Here is a 22,287-nt window from a genome sequence, read left to right as displayed (position 1 = left end):
GAGAAACTGCAGTCAGACATTTCTCAACATCTGATAGGAAGGAAGCAGAAGAAATACATTTTAAGATGTGTTTGGTTTATTCAATGATATACAAACAATGGTTTAAGAGTTGTGAGTGTTAACAATGAAGGGGTATTCCCTGTACGTACAGAAAAAAGCATTGTACATACCACGTGCCTTACCTCTTCATACCGCATCACCTCATGCAATAAAAAGCAATGTCAATCACTTTTGTAATGCGTATATTAAAACAAGGTACATAACCAAGCCAAAAAACCAAGTATCTTTAGTTATTTTAACTCTAATTTTATTGTGAATTAACTGCAGCCTGAATTAACGTTTTGGTTGAGATGAGCGAGGAATACATCCAGAATAACTGGAAATGCTTTGGCCTAGTTACACAGATCCGTAATGTATGAGGACAGTTTTCTATTTGTTTGCTTTGGGATTGACAGTTATTTCAATCTTCCCATAGCCTAAGCTCAGATACTACTTTTAATGTTAATAGAAATGAGCCATCAATCTTAATAAAAAACAGCTGGACTTCAATGAAATCCAAGATTTAGACCCAACTTTGTACTCCAGTGGAAGTGTTCCTTTCATTACATGCCATAAAGAAAGAGAGGAAAATACTAAAATCAAGAAGGAGTTCACATCAAACAGAAACAAGCTGGACAATGAATGGAAAATGAAAAATGGCCAAGAAAGGCTGAAGGATGTCTGGGAAAACACTAAAATGGTCAAGGATGCTCCGTCAGTCTCTGAAAAGATACACTAAAAATATGGAGATCACGACTAACATTGATTGACCAAGAAAGTGCCGTAAGGGAGGGATGTTTGAAGAAGTATGAAAACACAGGGGTATGGATAACATACTTGCCAGGCACAGCATTTAGATAAGAGATGCTCTAGTTAAATCTGTTACTTTTATGCCTAACACTTTGTCAATTTGGAGGTTAAAGGATAAAAATATAATGGATGATGGGCTTGGAACCAAATCATAGCTCCTGCTGTTAGGCATCCAACTACTGTATGCAAATAGGGCTGTTTTATTTTTTAAAACAACAGTAGGTAAATATATTGTTTTCCAAACATCAACAGCACACCTCCATGACAATTTCTCCAATAAAATACACATTAGTCTAAATGAGCATTTGCACTAGTTTGTATTAAGTTTAGCCTGGAGCTAATAGTTAAATTAAGGCTCGGTATCAAAGAAACACATTAAATTCCTCTGCCATAGGCAGGGAGATATCTTTGGCAGGTTGCATAATGTGGAAAAGTGAGGAAAGTGTGGGAACAGAACAACCACATGTACCACATGTGGCCAGAAATGGCACTAGAGAAAGGTGACAGCCTTAGAGGCATTTGTTTCAGAGAAGGGTTCAGTGCAACTGGCCCTGCCCAAAGCTCTCTCAGTTTTAAAGCCACTGAATCAACCCCTTAAAGACTGGGCAGATTAGGAAACAAGACAGTGACTTACCACACCTGCATCTAATACAAATCCCCTTTTATTTAATGAACTAAGATTCTTATGAGGACCTAGATTTGATAAAGGTTACAGAGCCTTTTGCTTATACACTTCTGCTTCAAATCCAACCCTGAGAGACAGTGACAGAAAATCATTACCAACTGATACCTGTTCAGCGGATTATCTGAAATGCACTGATACTTTCAAATTCAAGGAGTACTTTTTAAGCACAGAATATTCCAAAAACTGAACAAAATATTTTCCTCTCTCGTTAAAAAATAATCATCATCATCATCATCAACCTAAATCAGACTTGGAAATTTTCCCTTTCCTATCATGCCACCCCACATGTCTAATGTGGGTTACACACAGGGTTTTTTAATTATTATTATTTTATTTTTAAACGGGTGCTTCAAGTCTGCACCCCTGCAGGCAAGAGCACAGCTCTGAGTGGTCTGGGGGAAGAAAGGAAACAGCAGGCAAAGGAGCTCTGCAGCTACGACATCTTCCTACAGAACAGGAGCACACGACACTGGACAGCACCACTGTGTGTGAAAAGGCCAAAGCCCCCCAAGCTCTTTGCTGTATGATGGGAGGGCTTGTCCCACCTTAGAGAATTTCCTCCAGATCATGCTGTGCCTGCCATACAGGGGATTTGTGCATTTATGCTGTCCTAGATTCTTATTCATGATCATTTGGCCCCTAAAAAAATGTTACTAAAAAAAAAAGAACAGGACCAAGACAAGTCCCCTCACATTTTTGGTCTCACCCTCTATGCATGATCACAAGAGATCCCCTGACCCATGAACTAACTGTTCTTTTTGATAAAACCATCTGGTGGAAAAGCTAAATAAAGCATTGTCTTAAATCAACAACAGTAGGACAGGGAAAGAATAAGATGAAATCTGACTGGTTTTAGAGACCATAGAGTGTTAAAAATTGCATTAATTGGACAAAAAGTGTCTGGGGAACTTACATACTTGTATATTTAATTATTATTTTTTTAAGGGAGAAAAACCCAGATATCCCAATTGCATAATTAAAGCTCCACGATGAAAGAAGACTCACGGATCCGTAGCTTCAATAGGACATGTGAGCGTCTGTCAGGATCACAGACCTCCGACACAGATCTTCTGCCTGTTCTCTGACGCCTTTGAATTCTCCATGGGGGGAAACTTGCATGCAGGTTTTCTTCATTTCCACCCTATTATTCCTGTGGTGGCTCAGTGGCATTTCTGTTGATCAAATGGGATTTGGATTTCCTATGACTTTGCAGTACCGGGTGCCCCTTACCAAACCCAGCAAAGAGCACACAGGCCAGTGCCTTGCTACAGCTAATTCAACTCATGGGCATGAGATAGTGAGGAAGGCAATACTGGAAGTATTTTAGTTATAACCACTATAAAAATGTTAACCCCATGGTGTTTTTCTGTTGTTCTGTTTTGTTTTGGTTTCCCTGATTGTTGTTGTTGTCTTATTTTTTCATTTGTAATCCGTAGGGATATATTATTCTTGACTACAACTAATTTGTGTGTTGAATGTAGCCTCCACTTATGTATGGCCCCCAAGCAATACAGATCCTTGAACAGTAAATCAGAAGAAGAGAGGAGGTTTTACAGCCTGCAAAAACCATGCAGTAACGGGGGATTCTGGCAGTGATGGAGAGATGCTTTTATTTTACTTTTTTTAAAGTTCTGGCAAATCTTTCAAAGCCAAAATTCATTTTCTGAAGTTTCATTGCCAAATGTAAGATTCTGTTTTAAAATGACATGCTTTGTGCCTTTGTTTATGTTCACTCTCTAAACTGAAAGAAATCCAAAAATATTCATGGCTCCCCAGTCAATTTTGCGTTAACTTCACTTTCAGCTTCTCATGAATAGGGCTTTATTACAACAAATTAATTTTAAATGAACATTCTTCCCTGGAAACATTTCTGCTCCGTTTTGTGAAAAAGTTGTTTTAAACAAGATTACACCTTTGACAGGATTACACCTGACACAAATGCAATCTTTTATATGAATGAATTGTCATTTTCAGAACTGCAGGCTTTCAGAGCGTATTATATTACATTATTTTGCTATCCATGACACCTCTCGATGTCTCAGGGGGGTTTTCCCTCTCTGCCTCATGTAACATCTGTGGAGTTCCCCCCGTTCTGTGGAGAGAATTAAAAATGAATAATGTGGTTGTTAAAACACCGAGTTTCAATGAGAAACTGTTTCCTCCTTCGTGTTCATGGGTACTTCAAACAGTTCAGAGTCTTGATGACCTGCTGTTTATAGCTTCCAGGCTATGAGAAATCAAACAATATCCTTACTGTACTCTTACTTTCTAAAAATCAACCCACATGTTTTAATTCTAACATGAAGACTGTATAAAATTATACTGAAAACATAGTAAGGAAGTTACAAAAAGATAAATGTGATCCAGACAGACACAAATATAATTAGATATCAAAAGGGGTTATTTTTAGCGTCTCAAAACATTTTGCATTTATGAATTTAGTTATTTATAAGCCTGGAAAGGCCTTGGAAAGTTTTACTGAAAACTAAATAGGAAGTTTACTTAGCAGTGTGCAGTGATGTATCACACACACTCTCTTTTGGACGTGTATAGACAAAAAAATCGTCGGACGTTTCTCTGTCCATCTCTCTGGTAGATCAGTCAAAAATATAACAGAATTCTGACCACTGTGTCCGAGGTTAACAGGAACTCACTTCCCAAGGAGACAGAAGAGAGATTTGTAGCATGACAAATAGCTACCAGGAGTATGTAAAGAAGATGTAATTCAAAGTTGGTGACAGTTGTTTAATTAACACTTTCTTCTGGCTTCTTACTGTGTAAATTATATTATACAAATTACAGTCACCCACAAACCAGCATGTGGGCAGAAGCAGCTATAAAAAAAAGTTTTCACTGAAAGTACTGTACCTTGCATTAACACACTTCCTTTATAAACCTGGTCCTAGGACTGTAACATTTGCAAGCCACAGAAAGTTGTAAATGTTCTGCAACATTGATGAGGCGAGTGTGCAGAAAATACAGACACATACATAGATGTACAGATGTATAGCCACAGAAATATATAGCAAGATCAGCGTATCCCTCTGCTTGGTTGTCCTTATATTTGTAAAAAGGTACAACATCATGAATGCTAACTTAAGAATTTCCATAAACATTATCAAAAACTCACAGATAGCAAAGGAGGAAGCAAGATTCTGAGAAGTCTAAGAAAGGGAGAAATAAAACTAACATAGACTCTTCAACTTGTACCAAATATTTCAAACAAAACAAAACAAAAACCAGAATCAGTGTGTGAAAATGTTGTAGAGGAAAGGGGGATGCTATGAAAATGCTAAAAACAACAAAAAATAGGGAGCTAGGTTTGCTTTAAAAAATCCCTGTGACTCAGATCCCCATACTCGAATACAAAACATCCTGGATGAAAGTATGTTTTCACCAGCAGTGAAACGGCATCTATAGTATTTAAAATTTTGCCTTTTTTTTTTTTTTTTTTTTTTTAATGACTATCTGGTTAATCAGTATTTAGGCTCTTCACTGCAGCAATTAAAATGGTATTTATGCCCTGCAGTCTCACACCTGATGTCTTCCTCCTGAAGAGAAATGTTTCAAATGTTTGACCTCAATTTTGACAAACTAATGGTCACTAAAGCGTGTTTTGCTCTGTGCATTTAGTTTATGCAAAACAGCCTCAGGATTCCTCTCTGCTGGGTGAAACGAGGACCTTTTAAAAACCATTGCACGTAACCTTCCCATCCTATCCACTTTAGACTGGCTGAAAGGAATTAGATGACAGGTAAAGAACTCCTCTTGAAACAATCCAACTTTTCCTCTCTAAGATCCATTCAAGAATACAATAAAAAAAAAAAAAAAATAGAACGAGCGTCTTTCAACTTCAAGTTAACAACAAGGTTTGGGAATGAATGAAACATCAATAGTAACAATAAAAACAAAATCAGAGCACCTTTCATTCCTCTGATACTACTTTTAATAGTAGCATGGAAATAGCTGTGTCCTTACATATTACATATGATCTGATTATTTCCATTTGCAAATAATTTGTCGTATTTTTGTCTGAGAAATACGCAGACACAGCACAAAAAGGAATACTGTACTTTGCTCACGAGAAACAAAATTAGGCTGTACTGTTTTTAAAACATTCCAGCTACAATAACACAATTATAATTAATCTGAAGAAATGATATGAAGTTAATGACCACTGAGAGGCTACAATTTTAAACCTTTTTCCTACCCCAGGGAGATGGAGGATCAGCAGTTAGTGTTCCAATTCAAGCCCCGAGCTTGTGCCAACATATTTTATAAGCTAAACCCAGGTTTGGGAGACAGGCTGCATATTTTTCAGAGACTAAACCAGCATAAATCACAAAGTGCCAGCACACTATGAGGTTAATGTTGTGTTTTACTACAGTAAGCAATTTCTATCACCATTTAAAATGAGACAAGCAAAATTCAGGCAGACAAAATCTCATGCATCAAAGATTAATTTTTCAAGTACTGAGTGTAGGCTTTGGCTACTGAGGGAACGTATTAGAGTGGGAGCAGCAGCAAGCACTGCAGTTAAAGGAGCATAAACATCTCCATTATAACCCATTATAACCCTTCTCCTTGTCAGCTGACTGTAACTATCAGAAAATTTGTTTATTTTTCTGCTATGCATTTGACTTTTTATTATTATTTGGGTAAAAAGGATCAACCATGTCCAAGTACAGAGGAAATAAAATATATCAGCGCCAAAATGTCTGAGGAATGACTACCAGCCACCACTGTGGTAATGCAAGTCCCAGTGAAAATTATTTTTGACTGAAAGAAGAGACATTTAAACAGCACTTTACATATAAATTAAGCATTAGGAGTCTGTTTTCACCTTGTAAGCTGCTCTCTGTTTCATCAGCGGGGTCTCCTGAGGGTGAACCCCAGCCCCACGGAGGCTGGTGCTAGGGAGCCGTGGTACAAAACCAGGCGGGCTCCCGGCATCGCCATGCTATGCTCCGTTCTGTGACCACTTTCAGTAACACCAAGAACTAAACCTTTTCCAAAATAGTACATGTCCAGAGCTACAGAAATAAGGCCAAGAGCTCACAGCATCGGGTTTCTGCTTCCCACCATTACATGATATTGGCACACACGTTATAAGCCAATGGTGGACCCAGCTACTGAGCAAAAGGCCCAGTCTGTAATTTTGTCTGTGCGCACTCCTGTCCCAGAGTTCAGTGTTCACTGACAGAACTGTAGCAGCCTATGCCCAGAAGACAATTTAGATTTAGCAGAAGAGATCAATAGTAAAACCTTTCCTTTAGCCACATGGCATACATTTCTTAACTGAATGATTTGATGTGAAATGAGGGTTTCCAACATTACGTGCAGTAGGTTAACCACAGCATGACACTACATAGAGCACTAACAAATGCACACCGGCCCATTCACGGATTAAATTTTAAAGAATCTATCCATTAAAAACTGTACTTGAGCTAGGCTCAAATCCAAGGCAAAGACTGTATACTCTCATGATGGAAGTTTCTTGCTGATTCATATCCATAATTTTCAACTGGTAGCTACAGAACTTGTCCCTTTTCTACCCAAACGGCAGACTGAGGACTTGGAATCGAAGGAGATGCTTGAACTCATTTAGTCAAAGTTGGTAACTACATTCCCCATGAATCTATCTCTCCCCCTGTGTGTGTGAGTGTGTATATACAGCAGGGAGAGGCAAGCCATTGAGCTTTACAATATACCATTAACTTCTCTAAAATCTAAATAGGTTCTAGGACTGAAGAGGTAATCGTTAACGTTTCCCTTCCAACACATTTACAGCATATGCAATGTATCCTAGTGTTAATGGCAAATATAGCAGGTCATTAAGATGACTGGAACCAATTAGACCAAATTAAAACACAATAAAGACATCACTGCACTTACGTTCAAAATCATTATAAAATACATAAACTGAGCTTATAGAAATACCTTTGAAAACCAGACACAACTCAGAAGAAAAAAAGAAGCACAAATACATAGCAAGTGGTTTGTTAAACATAAAAAAAAAAAAGTCTATACAACAAAAATATCACTCAATGACAAGGGGTCTTGGACCTTTGATTATTAAAAACTTACTTTGCCTTATTTTCAATTTTGGTGTACAAATTTAAGCAAAGATTTTAGAAATACTAAAAATGGGTAGCAAACAGCTGCTTCAGGAACTACCTTTCCAGAGCTTTTTTGGGCTAAATCTTTTTTTCAGCAAGTGTCACACAGTCTGGGCACAATGGTGAAAATAATGCAATGCTACTCAGCTAAGGCAAAAAGTATAAAGACATCTCTCCTTGAAAAAAAATCCTAACATTTAAGAAGCTTCGATTATATTCATGATTGTGTCACCCTCTCCTTTTCAGTAGTCTCTTTCACCTGAAATTTCATCAAACTTCAGTCTAGTTATGAATTCGGTGGCACATCTGTTTTCACTGAACTACTGAAAAGCAATGGTGGGTAAAGATCAAGGACCTTAACTAGCAGGGAAATATTAGCCAACTTAGTTGTCTCCAAGCAATTATCTCTCTTGGCTGGCCACGTGTTGGTCACTTTTAATGCCTTCCTTTTCAGTTCACAGACTTGATTTTAAATTCCCTTAACAAGCTCTTTCAAAAAAAAAAAAAATCATGCAAAGATAATGTTTTTTCTGCAAAGATAATGTTTTTTTCTGCACATCATAACGCAGAGGAAAGTATCTTCCTGAGTCTTGCACATCAAAAATTTAGAATCATTTGAAGAAAATTTTAGATATTATTAAATCAAACAAGGGTTTGAAAGTAAACAAAGTTATTTATGGAATCCCATGAATTCGAACAATATGCTTAAATGCTGTGCTCCATTTTTGCAACTGATCACCTTTGGAGTACTGGAGTACAGTACTTGGAGTTCCACTGCTGTCTAATCAGCCTTTTAATTACAGATCTGGAAGCAGTCTCCAAGCAAATACAGAGAGATTTAAATTCTCTACCTTTACAGCCCTACTTTAAAATAATACCTTCTCAATGCTCATCTTTTAAATACTGAAAATTATGCCTATGTAACAGTAGCGCATTTTTATTCTCTACTTTTAATCTCCACTTTCTAATCTGATTAAAGAAATCGAAAGGCTGCTTCTTCCTACTGTGTTTAATGCTAGCTCTCCCACTAACTACTTATTTCACAGCAGGAATTGTCTTTGAGAGCACATGCACATTATTACTCCAGATTGATCTACACAGTGACTTTGGACCAGGAGACTGTGCTATATAAGGCATTTCCCAATGGGCACTGCTTGTAGTACTCAAAATATCAAACAGAAAAATTTGTTCAAAATACTAAAGCTTTATTAACAACATAAAACAATGAAACTGCCTAGCATATCCAGCAAGGTGCTTGCACTGAAAGTCAAACTTTCAGATTTAATTTACCAGTCATTGGCTCTGTCCCATATTAGAGGCCATAACATTTTATTTTCCTAGGTTTGGGGGTTTTATTATCAAACATTTTCCATAAAAAGAAAGAAAAGATTACGAGAAATATTAACAACAGGAGAAAGTTATTTTGGGTGGCCCTTTCTTGCCAAGGACAGGGTACCACTTACCTGTTTTGGATGTTGTTACCATGTCTTCAATTGGTTTTAAACCCATTTAACACCTTGTAGAATGGGACTGTATTTTTTAATGTGTTCTGACAGGCTCTTTTTTATGGCAGACATCTACAAGCAGGTAACAAGCCATGAGGCTGTTATGGACCCTTGGCTCCAGCTATAAACACAATTCACATTCAGACCATTTTCTGCCAGAAGAGCCAACTGAGACTATTAATCAAATGAGGAAGAAAACAAGCATTTGTAGAGCTTGACACAGATACTGTTCATCTGCTATCGATGATATCAGAGCACTGCTCAATGTTTGAGGACCAGTTGTACAATATTTACAATGAACTTTTCTTTAAAAACGAACAACAGTATGAAGCACAAAAGTTAAGTAACTGATGGTTGGTCTGGGAGAGCATTAAAGGAAAATATCTGAGCAAACAGCAGTGCCTTTTCAACCCACCCTCTGACATGCTATGAAAACATGGGTGCCTGCATAGGTGTTTGCTGAAAAACAATAGATGACATCAACCAAATTATGTATTCAGCAAATAACTCACTTGGCATTTGGGGGGCTTTGTGTAGGCTTTTGCAGCACAGAAGGCAGATGGTGATTACACTTACTTCTGTAAAACTGTACTGAGCATTGCATTAACTGGTAATTAGAAATTTCATTTCAATTTCACGTCTATTTTCATATAGACTATTTTTTGGCTTTCAAAAATGTATCTTGAGAAGTTCATAGAGCAACATATCTAGGGTATAGCTATGTTCATTTTGGTCTGTTCACACTACTAGCATGACAAGATGAGAAAAATATGAACTATTTTATGTATTCTCTCCCTAAGCATTTACTGTTACTTGTGTACTTCACAGACTGATCTCTGACTCAGATCCAACTACTAGAACAAAACACAGAAGGCTAGCCTATGCCATCAGTCTTTGCATTTTTCACTCAGATTTTTTTTCTCTTTTGTTTTTTTCATTTGTGAAAAAAAATCTTTATCACACCTGTTCTTATTTAGGAATAAGAATAAGAACTTATTAGGTAAATACAGCAAAGTATACAATAAAAATACAATAGATCATAAAGCAGATTGCCAGTATTTTTTATTTACCAACTACCAGTTTCCCAGCAAAGCATACCTTCCTTCGAATGCCAAATTTAATTCCAGCTTCCTCCAAGTTGTCTATAAGACTACACAATATGCTGTATGATCTTTGAATACTAAATCTTCTATAAACGCAGAGTTTTCAGTTTAAGATGAAGTCCTGCATCATACAGCACTTGTGCAGGCTGCTCTGTCCTGGAGCAGCTTTGCTGAGTTCAGCAAACCGCTTCCAAGCAAAACATTTCAAAATCAAGAACTAGAGATGGGGAAATCCCAGGGGCAGGGAATATGATTGGAACATTTACTATTTAGTTATATAAATAAAAAGAATAATAATAACAATTCATCACAGTTGGAAAAACATTTCACATTTAATATTATTATTCGTCCAACCACAATCACAAGAAAACCTGAGACAACAAAATAATCATTACACTACTCAAACTATTAATGGATTATTATAGTTGGCCTCGGGTATACAAATAGATAGGTGAAGAGCAAACTCATCGTAAAAACTGGCAGCTATCCATTCGCCTATGACTTCAAATAAATTGCTGACACGCACGATTGCATCATAGCACACCTGGATGGGAAAATCCAGGCCTCCTGTCATATTGCAGATCCGTTGCAAAATTCAGATGTAAAAGACTTTTAAATTGTCATACTGTTATGGCAAAGTGACACAGAGTGACAGAAGATATCAAGTGGCTCTACAGCTCTTTAAAACATGAAAACAGTCTCAACTGTTTGATCACTTCCAGATGAACTGTCTACAAGGTACGGTAATTTAATGAGCCCACAACCAAAAGCTTCTAAAGGGAAAAGCAAAAGAAAACAACAGCTGATGAACACAAATATGTTTCAAGGAAAAAAATCTAAAAAGCCAAGAGTACTAATTCTCAGACTCTGCATGTAAACTGTACATTTCCCTCCTTTTGCCTGTTTGCCAGTTAATGTATCCTTTCTCCATCTCATGTGATGCATGATCGAATACAAATAGATGCATCTTGGATGCAATTTCAATTTCTAAGAATATTGATTAAGCAGAATATTGGCTTTTCTCTGCAGGTGGTTACAGGTTTTATTTCAAACTGCAAGTGATAATGGGTTTTCTCATTGTTTTGTTTATCATTTCTATATAAAGAACAAAACAATTTTTTCCCCTACAGTCTTCAAACGGGATCCCATTCTACAAACCTAACTAAAGCAAGACACATTAAACTGCTATAAAACTTAAAGGGAGGGCATGCCTCATACGTGACTCTCTCTTTCAAATGCAGTTCAGTGCTTGTTGCTTTGGTACCTTGCATTTAGTTTCTCTCATTAAAATAGATGGGAGGTATTATGCACCCATGGATGAGCAACTTTTCTGAGCCTCCCAAGGTTTCTTTATTTTTTTTTATTTTTAAAGAAGAATTAAATCGCAAACATCCACAGTAGATTATTTACTGTCAGTAGTTATTTGATAATTTTATCCATTTTATAGGAATTTTGGTAAAGATTTTGATCATATAAGAATAAAAAACAAACAAACAAACAAACAACAAAAAAAAAAACCACGTAACTACCACATTGGATCTTCCTCACAGCAATGTCCTTGATCTGAAGCAAAATTTACCTTTCCTAAATAATCATTAATGTGGTCCAACTAGGTATAAAATATAGCAAAGTTCTGTTTTGTTTTTAACGTGGTAAAACTACATATAAAATAAAGCAAAGTTTTCCCACATGCAGCAATTAGAACTCATTGTCAAAGAAGTAATTGGTAGCTCTCATCATCATCATTATAGAAGGTGTCAACAAATGACTAGAACACAACTTTCTTCTTTACCTATGGCATTAAGGGCCACAGGAACTTAACAAGATACCCATTTCTGCAGTATGCATTTCATTTTATGTGGAAACAGCCTGAAATGAATTAAGAGAACAGATCTAAATACATTTGAATGAGGCATGTTCCTAGTGCAGATTGCATATTAAAATAAAAAAAAAGAGAGAGGGAGAGAGCTTCAATTCTAGTTATATGCCATTTGTAACGCTTTCTTGATATTTGTATCATCGTTTCTTAACATACTTTTCTAGTAAGATCCAAACTTGAAGAGATTTCCTACATGTGATTCTTACATAAGAGACTGTCCAACCAACATGCTGTCAACATGTTAATTTTTTCCAAGACCAGCTCAACAACTATGCAACAAGGTGAAATAGCCTTTTTCCTACTTTAAATAAGGAATTTTGGTAATTCCACTTTGAAAGTACAAAAAAACATTCCAGCACCGAGCTGCACTCCGCCGAAAGCTAAAGTGTGACAGATGCCTTCACAGTAATTGCCAATCAGCCTCTACATAGCAGCTGAAAACACAATACATCACTTTGATCTCCTCAGCTCTTAAAGTATTCACAATCAAGGAATCTGCATGACGAATATGAAATATGCAACATTTCCAAAAACTGTCTCCATGGAACTTAAATATGATAATGTATATTTTGTTCATACTTCTTAAAGCAGTTCAAATCCTTTATTATGCATATGAAAGGATATGTTTTAGCTTGCAAAAAAGTAAACATGAAAGATGCTTTATATTTTTGAGACATGTAAGTTTTCATCGGATAACATAGGTGAAATAATCATTTATAAAAGCCTGAACTGCTTTGAGGGGAAGGCTTTATTACAGTACATGCTTAATTAAGTCCCGCTGCTAACTTTGTAAAATGAATACCTTGTTGAATTAGACTACAGGGAAATAAAGCATGCACACCAGCTCCACGTGCTGAAAACAAAAAGAAAATGTTGAGAAGGAGTCGACTTACATTTTGCAGGTAGTTCGTATCCACACGTAATTTTTGCTTGCCCAGTCTCACAGCCACTCAGGTTGCGGCATTCAGCAACTAAACAGGGCCCAGCAGCTCTGTGTATACAGCCATCCACTGCAAAAGCAAACCCAGAGACTTCTGTTTATTAAAAGCCAGTCTTTATGTTGTATTCAAACAAATGTATGGCCACAAACATTTACTGCTCATTTTTAAACGCAGAGATCTACAGATCTATAAGCAGACATTCAAGTATATACAAACATTTTTTTCTGCCAAAATTAGTCAATGTTTACCAGAAAAATAGTATTTAGTAAACAGCTGCTAATTGGAAAGAAAACATTTCAAAGAAGGTAAAGCAGAATTAAAATTTCCATAACAGAAAGTGATCTTATTCAAAGCTCAAAGAAATTCTCACTACCAGTTATGAAAATAAGATTGATTCCCAGCTTAATACCAAACTGCCTTGTACTACAGAGCTCTGATTCTTCTAGAATTATGCAGGCTATTTAATGTCAGTGTCCTATTAATGCCTTATGCAAAAATTCCAATAATAATGCTTGTGGATTTGAAATTTACAAAAATACCTTGTTTTGACCTTCCTCCTTTTCTTTTTTTGTTTTGCATTATTCACTCAATACTTTGGAGTTAATTAAATAATAATTACTAAAGGTTACAATTGCAGCTAAGTATGCAAGAAAATTAGTAGAGTGCATAGATCTTTTTACCCTCAGGAGCCAGGAAAAGAATAGTAGCAGCAGCAAAAGAAAAAAAAAAAAAAAAAGAAAAAGAAAAAGAAAAAAAAAAGGCTGCTGGCACAGCATTTTTGCTCACTCAACATGCAATCAAAGAAATCATTTACTGTAATTATGGCAAAAAAGTTTAAGAAAAAGGAAACAAACAAACAAAAAAGGAAATACTGTGTGCACCAACACGGCAACTCCAAGGCCCTAAGTCAGCAGCAATTATGAAGTTCCACTAAAGGCAATAATCACCGTATAAATTACGCTATCAGTTCAAAAAGGTAAAATAAGCTGAAGTAGAAAGGCTGAACAAATACTTGTGCGGACACAAAACACAGATTCTGAATTTGCATTGTTCAATATTTTACTTTGTATTTAACTAGTTCAAAGCTACAGCAGTTCCCAACAGCACGTTTGAAACGATTAAAGCAAAAAAGGTTTGAAAAGCTAATTGGAGATAGGATTTCAAGAGATGCATATAATCTATTCGTAGCCTAACTTGCGTACTCTCTACCGGCTATCACAGAAAGACTTGGACCATCCAAAGCCTTGCACACTTGGCCACTCATTGCCAGCCAGGAGGCAGGGAGCTCAGGTAGCTCCCTCACCCCCAAGTCGTTTCTGAAGCTGGAATGGAAACAACAACTTTCTGCATGAGGGGCACAGCTGGGTTTGCAAGGTGTTGCACATTTCTCTGAAGCCATCTGTCCCTGAGTTGAGGGGCAGATAACACCTTTATCTGAATTAAGCCTTTGACTGAGTGTTAAAATCTTGGCTATCTGTTTGGAGGTGTTCCCTGCCAGGGTTAATACTCAGATGACACAGTGAAATCAGATAAGCAGTTGCTTATAATTCTCCATACTCATCCTGGACACTGCACCACTGATTTTCAAATCATCATTTTGAAATACTCTGTATTAGACAGAAAGATAATTACCGAATCATGCGTTCTTCCACCTTCAATGTATTTTCTGAAACCTTCTCATAGAAAAGGATGTGCTTGTGGAGCTGTAAGCATGTTCTGCACCAACTACGCCAAGATGCCAAGCCTTACTACTTACCTTAACTGAACTTTTGTTTTTAACGTACCCAAAATCTCTGCTCAACAGACTCCAGGATGTTAATGCAAGAATAGTATTTTATGACCTCAAGGGGAAAAAAGAATGCTGGAAATCTATCCTGTGCTTTTAATATCCTATTTAATTATTTTAGCTTAATTACTAAGTGCTTTTCCAAACCAAGCAGGATAAGTAAAACAGAATGCGTTGAAACCTCAAGTATATTTTTATAAGCACCACTACCACCACAATCTTCACCAACATTAGTGTTTCCTGAGACATTAACAAAAAAAAAAAAAAAAAAAAAAAAAAAAAAAAAAAAAAAGCACTACTGCTAAGTACTAGCACTTTATGTGCAATCCTCAACAGAGGAAGAAGTCTTTCACCTCGGGGCACTGGACAAGGACTCAAATCCACGCAGTTATCCCCTGGCAGTGGATTAAGCATTTCCAGCCCCGAGCAATTTCTTGTCCCTAATCGCTGGGCACCCTGCCTTTAGCTGTGTCTGTACAATTGCTTGTTCAGCTACCCTCTCAACCAAATCATATGGATAAATCAACCTCTTTTTCACAAAATTGCATTCATTTTCACCCTGATCCAGCTCAGAGCACAGCCAAGTAACAGAACCTGCAAAAACAAATGATCGCCTCTGCTGGGGAAGCGGAAGCACAGATTTGCCACTTCTAAATCCACAGCGCATTAACATACCCCATGCATTAACAAACCACGTGCCAGATCGGCTGCGATGGCCAACAGAGAGGCGGTCGCAGCTCTGCAGCCATAAACCTTCTCAGGATGGAAGAAGCAAGCTCTTAACGCACACCCAACTAAGGTACCGATGGCCTATCACGGCTTTCCTGAAGCTGGCCCCCCACAGGTCCTCTCCGAGCCTTAGTAATCGAAGCAGCCTCCAGAAGGATGAAAAGGTAATTGAAAAAAATTGAATTCTTAACTGAGGCAAATCAATTCTATCATAACCAATTTTGACATATGACAAGGAAAATGGAAGACATCTGCCAAAAACAAACAAGTAGAAGTGCATGCTTCTCTTATAAAGATGGCTTAACAGAAAATGATTGAATACTCTGGACAGGCATAGATGGAAACTGAGACATTAGCATTTGATATACTTCAGTGACCACACAGATGAATGATTTTTGGAAAAAAAAATAAATCACTGTTGTCTAAATAACTTTTCTTCTACCATACTTACGAAATACTTGAGCAAGATGACCTCTGATCAATGTATACATTTTCCATTTAATACGATGAGAACTCAATAAATCATACTAGAAACATTCTATATTTCCAATAATACATGATATGTGACACAACTTTGATCATTCTTCTAGCACAAACCCACGCAGTGAAACACCTAGCTAAATATGAGCACTGCATAACATAAAGAAAAAAAATGGCGAAGATAGAGTAGATTATCAAATCTAAATGTGATACTTCAGCCTCTGCTAAAACATGCCTTCTCTGTATTAATTCAAAAAATCATGGAGAGGCCTGCACAAAACATTCGTGTGAGCTATTTGGCTTCCTGAAAGAGTGCACTGACTAGCAATATAAGTGTACAGTGAAGTAAGCATTGTTAAGAGGATAACTTTATGGAAATTACAGATAATGCAACAACCTCAGGAGGCAGAAATGATGTCCAAAGATATATTGTTATTGTGTGGTAAGGAGGAAGAGATTTACATGATAATAATGGCATGCTGACAAATTACTTTTGTAGGAAAGTGAAGAATCTTTGATATATTGGTTTCAAATACTTTATCTGTATCATCAGTTTGATATATAGGTGCTCATCTGCATTTTTCAAAACAGATTTAGAAAACGTTAAGCCACAACCCACTGTTCCTTTCCTGGAATTCCTTTGTGCAACTGCCTGTAAAAACCCAGGCACTTCACTTACGCTGAGACTTGACCCGCATCATGTGACAGTGATAAGGAATTAGGCATTATCACTGTTTGCTACAACCAGTCAAAAACGTCATTTTACTCAGAAGATATCACTCTGCTTCATAATTTGCCTATTTTCTACAGGCTGTCTTCCTGTCCAGGTTTATGGAAACCACGTATATACATACTTGGGGTCATTTACACACCCAAGCGAGCCATCATCTCACAACTACAGGAAAGATGTGGGAAGACCCCACAGACAAAACTATCTAGCTGACAAGAAATCCCGCCTCTGGTCTGCATGCCGAATAACTGACATTTCTAAGTACTGGCAAGAGTTGAGGGCAAGTCTTACAGGCAGGGCTGCTAACTGTCCTTCCTGATACTGTGCTCCTTGATATGATTTGCATGCTTATAAACCAAGCGATTTCTAAGGATTTTTGATGGCACTCTGACTAGATGAGTTGTGACTGGGGCAGGAGGTGCTGCCAGCGAGGCAGCAGTGATCTGCGGGATGGTTTCTCTCCTTTTCTGCACCCTAGCAGCCACCCCGAGATAAATGCTTGGGAGGAAACACACAACACTTCTGCTTTCAGATGCCTACAAAGAATTAAGCCGGTAGAGCTGTGCTTTTAAATGTGATCCAGTTACTCACTGCACTGCCGTGTGTGGAGAGCCAGCAGAAATGGGGTTTCTGTATTTACTGCTGCATGCTGCCTTGGCTGGAGAAGTACATGGAAGGGGGTTCTTCGTCTTGAAGGTGTACGTATAGGAAATACATCTTGAGGGGTGAAGAACGGCTCAAGGAGCTTGAGATTTAGCACTATGCTTGAAGTAGTTCATGCTTGCGTAAAGCTATGAAAAGTACTACCCCAATATTTTTTCATTAAAAATAATATTAGCAATCACTTTGCACGCATCCATATGCTTTAGGAGTCACCAGGGACAGCACTTTGTTCTCCCAACAATTCAGCTGAAGCTGTTAATAAAGAAAAACTCTTTCCAAAGCTACTGCAGTCAATGGTGTTGGTTGCACAAAGAAGTCGCCTGAAAATAACTGCTTAAAATACACAGACAAAATTAAGTTTCAAAAGAAAATTCCTAGGCAAAATGAGAGTGTACTAAAAACAACGAGTTTTAGGAAAACGTGGACATCTTTGAAAACATCTCTCTATACCACTGCACACTACGGGATGCTAAAAAGTTAAATATTTTCTTATTTAATTTCTTGTAAAACAACTGTATTTGTTCTCCAGAATTAAAGGGTTAAAGTTAGATGGTAAAAATAGCTAATTTACTAATGTATAATGTAGAATAAATCTATTTCTTAGAGAAAATCTCTTAAAATTGCAAATGAAGCAAAAGCGCAGGAAGCAGAGACTTAAGAGTATCATGGGATGCTGCTTTAAAAAAAAAAATAACCTCAGCAAAACCAGCCTTGCGGTGCAGATGGTAATAAAAAAGGGTAAGGTAATCAAACACCACAGCAAAATAATACAATCCCCCGCCAGCCCCCGGGAATAATAAGCCCCAAACTTCTTTTGTGACCTTGCATCTGAGGCTGGGTGAATTCAAGTTATGGTGTAAACAACATATGCAGACTTATCATGTTATATTTCAAGAAACTATATACTCTTTTTCCATAGTAATTCCTGTTCTTGGTGCTTTTCCAGATCTTTTTGTTTCTGGTTTTCACCAGGAAATTCAGGAGATTTACTTATTTAAGCAAGTTAACGGTGCATGATTTATCGATGAAGCCTTACTGTTCTTCCACATGGTAAATGCCAGGAGTGAATCAAACCAGAAAAATGTTATTACAGCAGATACGTTGCTCAGGTCACACAAGAGGAATCTGGTTTGCCCCAGCTGCAGTACACCTGTGTTATACATGTCCTCAGTACTTGTGGTCCTTTCAAAAAGCTCACTGCAAGAATGCACACTGAAACGACAACAAAAAACCCCGCAAAACTGGTAAAGTGCCTCTAGGAAGTTCACTGGAATCAAGTACTGGGAAAGGCACAACTGCACCTCCGAGACTGGTGTCAAGGGGAAATAAATCCTGCACAGCACGAGACAACAGCTGCTGGTCTAATGAACAAAGGTGGGGATCTTAAAAAGATTACTACACAGATGCCAGTCGGCCGCCGCTGCTAGAAATGGCAGTTTATATTACAGAGATGGCCTCTGCCATGGGGAAGTTTAATGAACTGGAGATTTTTAATCAATGCACTGGTTTATAGGCCTCCAACATAATTAATTTTAAATACTTTGCATTTATACAGTACTTTCTAGCCAGCATCTGAAGGAGTTGAAAAGCATGATCTGACTTAGCCTTAAAATTCTCCATTTTAAAAGCAAAAACGCAGATGAACTATGTATTTTGAGATGGCTGCTTCACTGAATTAGATTCCTGTCTCACTGCAGACAATCAAAATTTGCAGTTTTTTCTTAGATACTAGTTTTCAGAGATTCTTACTGCCTATACCTGAGTTGAACCAAGACAGAACCAAAAGTTCAAAACCCCGAAGTTTACGCGACTGGTTGGGTGTCAGTTCCCATTCTCTGTAAAGTGCCTGTTAAGAATCTGCATTTCAGATTGCAGAAAAGGCCTTGCTGCAGCCAGAATTAAAACTGTGGGTCCAGCCAACACCAACCACTAAACCATGCTGCAGAGGGAATTTTTTGTAATAATAATAAGTAGTAAAAACATTATTCCAGTACGAACAGCAAGGAACAAGCCTACTTAAAGCAATGGCGTATCTTAGCTTTATCGTAAAGTCATCCCTGGGAAACTTATATTGAGAATATTGTTTAGATGAGATCCTTCAAATTTACCATTTAAAAACAGCAGGCTTTGCCTGCTATGCTGAAGAGTTTTTAAAGCCAACTCGATGCTTTGTGATAAGGCTGTCCTTAATCTGGATATGGTTCATGCTGAAGGATAGCCAAAGCAGCTGCATGACCCAACACAATGTCAAAATAAAACTCATTTACTCACGGGTCTGTTAAATGTTAAGTATGTGCTACAATTACCGCACATAATCAATCATTCTTACTTTGAAAAACACGAAACAATAACAGCAGTAAACTCACATTTTCTGGCAGATACTTTTTCTTTGTTTTAGTCAAATATCCTGGGGACATCAGAAACTCAAATTAAAAATATACGAAAAGCTGAGTAAAAGTTGTTGTGTCACATTTGCAATGACAATTGGTAAGTCCCTTCTGTAACCAACCAAGCAACAAATATTGCATGCGTTTTATCTCATACTTGGGACGTCATCTTTCTTGGTCTCCAAGAGCTCCACTTCAATTCTGTAGACAGAGTTATAATGTCAATAGGATTCACACTTTTGTCAGCCCACTCAAGCAGCATAAGGGCTCTGAGAAACATGGGTCTGATAAACCTGTCTGAATGTCACACTTTTGGCAGTAAAAAAAGAACTAGGAAAGGCTCCAATAGTGTTTTTCCAGTTTTTCCCAGTCCAAAATCCTGACATTAAGGCATGTGTGAAGGAACCATCCACTTCCTTTTAATTCTGTTAATGTTGAGACACCTGACACACCACAGTCTTCTGCAGATGGGACTGAGACAGCTAAGCCTGAAATACCTCGCTGGGGCAAGTGGAAAAATTGCATGTTGTTGTTTATTCATAAGTGAAGTAAGAAGCTGAAGTCAGGTGAAATTTCTGGCTATTGTGTGCTATGAAACCAAATTCAGTTCATGTTCAGCTGAACTTGCTCTCAGCTTCCAGACTAACATTTCTTATCTTAAAAAGCTGCAAAGTTTGTTTTGGTTCGTTTTATTTTTCAAATGCAGTATCATCCTGAAGAAATGAGGCTGGTGACTCCAAAATCCTTTCCTCAGGCTCCTGGGCAGTCACAGTACCTCACTTCCAGCTGGATACCGCATAGGCAAACAGTCCGTGCCTCGTTTTGTTGCTAGGATGCCTACTTACTTTATTTTGTCCTGGATTTCCATTCATGCTACTGTGCTATTATTACAAGACCATCAATATTAAGAATTAAAAATGTGGACCTGCTTAAGAATAGAGCTGTGTGGGAAAAAAAATATAAAATAAAAAAAAAATATGTGTCTGACTGAAGAGGCAGGAAATTGTGTGAGTAAATTAGTCATGGCTCTGCCTATTTTAGAGGTACAAATACAATTGTTAGTTAAGCTTTCACCTAACATCTAGGCTTCTGCTCTACCTTGAACTTAGATGAAAATATTTAGGGAGATGACATCAGAATTCTTTTACTTAGAATCATAGAATCATAGAATATCCTGAGTTGGAAGGGACCCTTAAGGATCATCAAGTCCAACTCTTGACACCGCACAGGTCTACCCAAAAGTTCAGACCATGTGACTAAGTGCACAGTCCAATCTCTTCTTAAATTCAGACAGGCTCAGTGCAGTGACAACTTCCCTGGGGAGCCTGTTCCAGTGTGCAACCACCCTCTCTGTGAAGAACCCCCTCCTGACGTCCAGCCTAAATTTCCCCTGCCTCAGCTTAACCCCGTTCCCGCGGGTCCTGTCACTAGTGTTAATGGAGAAAAGGTCTCCTGCCTCTTGACAACCCCTTACGAGGAAGTTGTAGACTGTGATGAGGTCTCCCCTCAGCCTCCTCTTCTCCAGGCTGAACAGGCCCAGTGACCTCAGCCGTTCCTCGTACGTCTTCCCCTCCAGGCCTTTCACCATCTTCGTAGCCCTCCTCTGGACACTCTCCAACAGTTTCATGTCCTTTTTATACTGTGGTGCCCAGAACTGCACACAGTACTCGAGGTGAGGCCGCACCAGCGCAGAGTAGAGCGGGACAATCACCTCCCTTGACCTACTAGCGATGCCGTTCTTGATGCACCCCAGGACACGGTTGGCCCTCCTGGCTGCCAGGGCACACTGCTGGCTCATATTCAACTTGCTGTCTACCACGACCCCCAGATCCCTCTCTTCTAGGCTGCTCTCCAGTGTCTCATCGCCCAGTCTGTACATGCAGCCAGGGTTTCCCCGTCCCAGGTGCAGGACCCGGCACTTGCTCTTATTGAACTTCATGCGGTTGGTGATCACCCAGCTCTCCAACCTGTCCAGATCCCTCTGCAAGGCCTTTTACGCCCTCATACTTCTTTTCCCCCCCCTTCTTTCACAGACCTTTGCAACTCAGGCTCTGCTTACCGCTTTCCACAGAGAAAGTCAATGCTACCTGAACCAAGATGCCAGCCTCCTACAGCCCCTCGGTGGTGTCCTTTTTAAACAAGCACCTTTGTGCTTCCTCCCTCAAGCACTGGAGAAACTCACAGCAAATAATCACATTATTGCTTTTAAAAACTCACTGAAATTCTCTTTTGCCATGGTGCCTATTAAGCTATTGATGACATTAGGCTGCTACTGGGATATCAATCTCTGTCTAGTGCATAGAACTATGCAGTCAGTTTTTCCTCCTTCCCTGTTCTGAAACATTAAGCTAAACCCTGAGGAATAGTAAATAAAAAAGTGAGAGAGAAAGAAGAGGGAGAGAGAAAGAAAGAAGAGGGAGAGAGAAAGAAA

At 38.2% G+C, this 22,287-nt stretch overlaps 1 protein-coding gene across 2 annotated transcripts in view; it reads right to left on the bottom strand.

Moving 5' to 3' along the window:
* MACROD2 (mono-ADP ribosylhydrolase 2) overlaps positions 1–22,287 on the bottom strand; it is an 857,698-nt gene that overhangs the window by 586,896 nt on the left and 248,515 nt on the right. For both annotated transcript variants that reach the window (XM_035322711.1, XM_035322712.1), the window contains exon 5: positions 13,034–13,150. In XM_035322711.1, coding sequence (XP_035178602.1) covers positions 13,034–13,150 — 117 coding nt within the window. The remainder of the gene's footprint in view (positions 1–13,033; positions 13,151–22,287) is intronic.

This window comes from Oxyura jamaicensis, chromosome 3 (assembly GCF_011077185.1).
Source record: "Oxyura jamaicensis isolate SHBP4307 breed ruddy duck chromosome 3, BPBGC_Ojam_1.0, whole genome shotgun sequence".
Classification (NCBI taxonomy): Eukaryota; Metazoa; Chordata; class Aves; order Anseriformes; family Anatidae; genus Oxyura; species Oxyura jamaicensis.
Note: the sequence above shows the minus strand (reverse complement) of the source record. Positions and strands in the feature narration are given on the sequence as shown.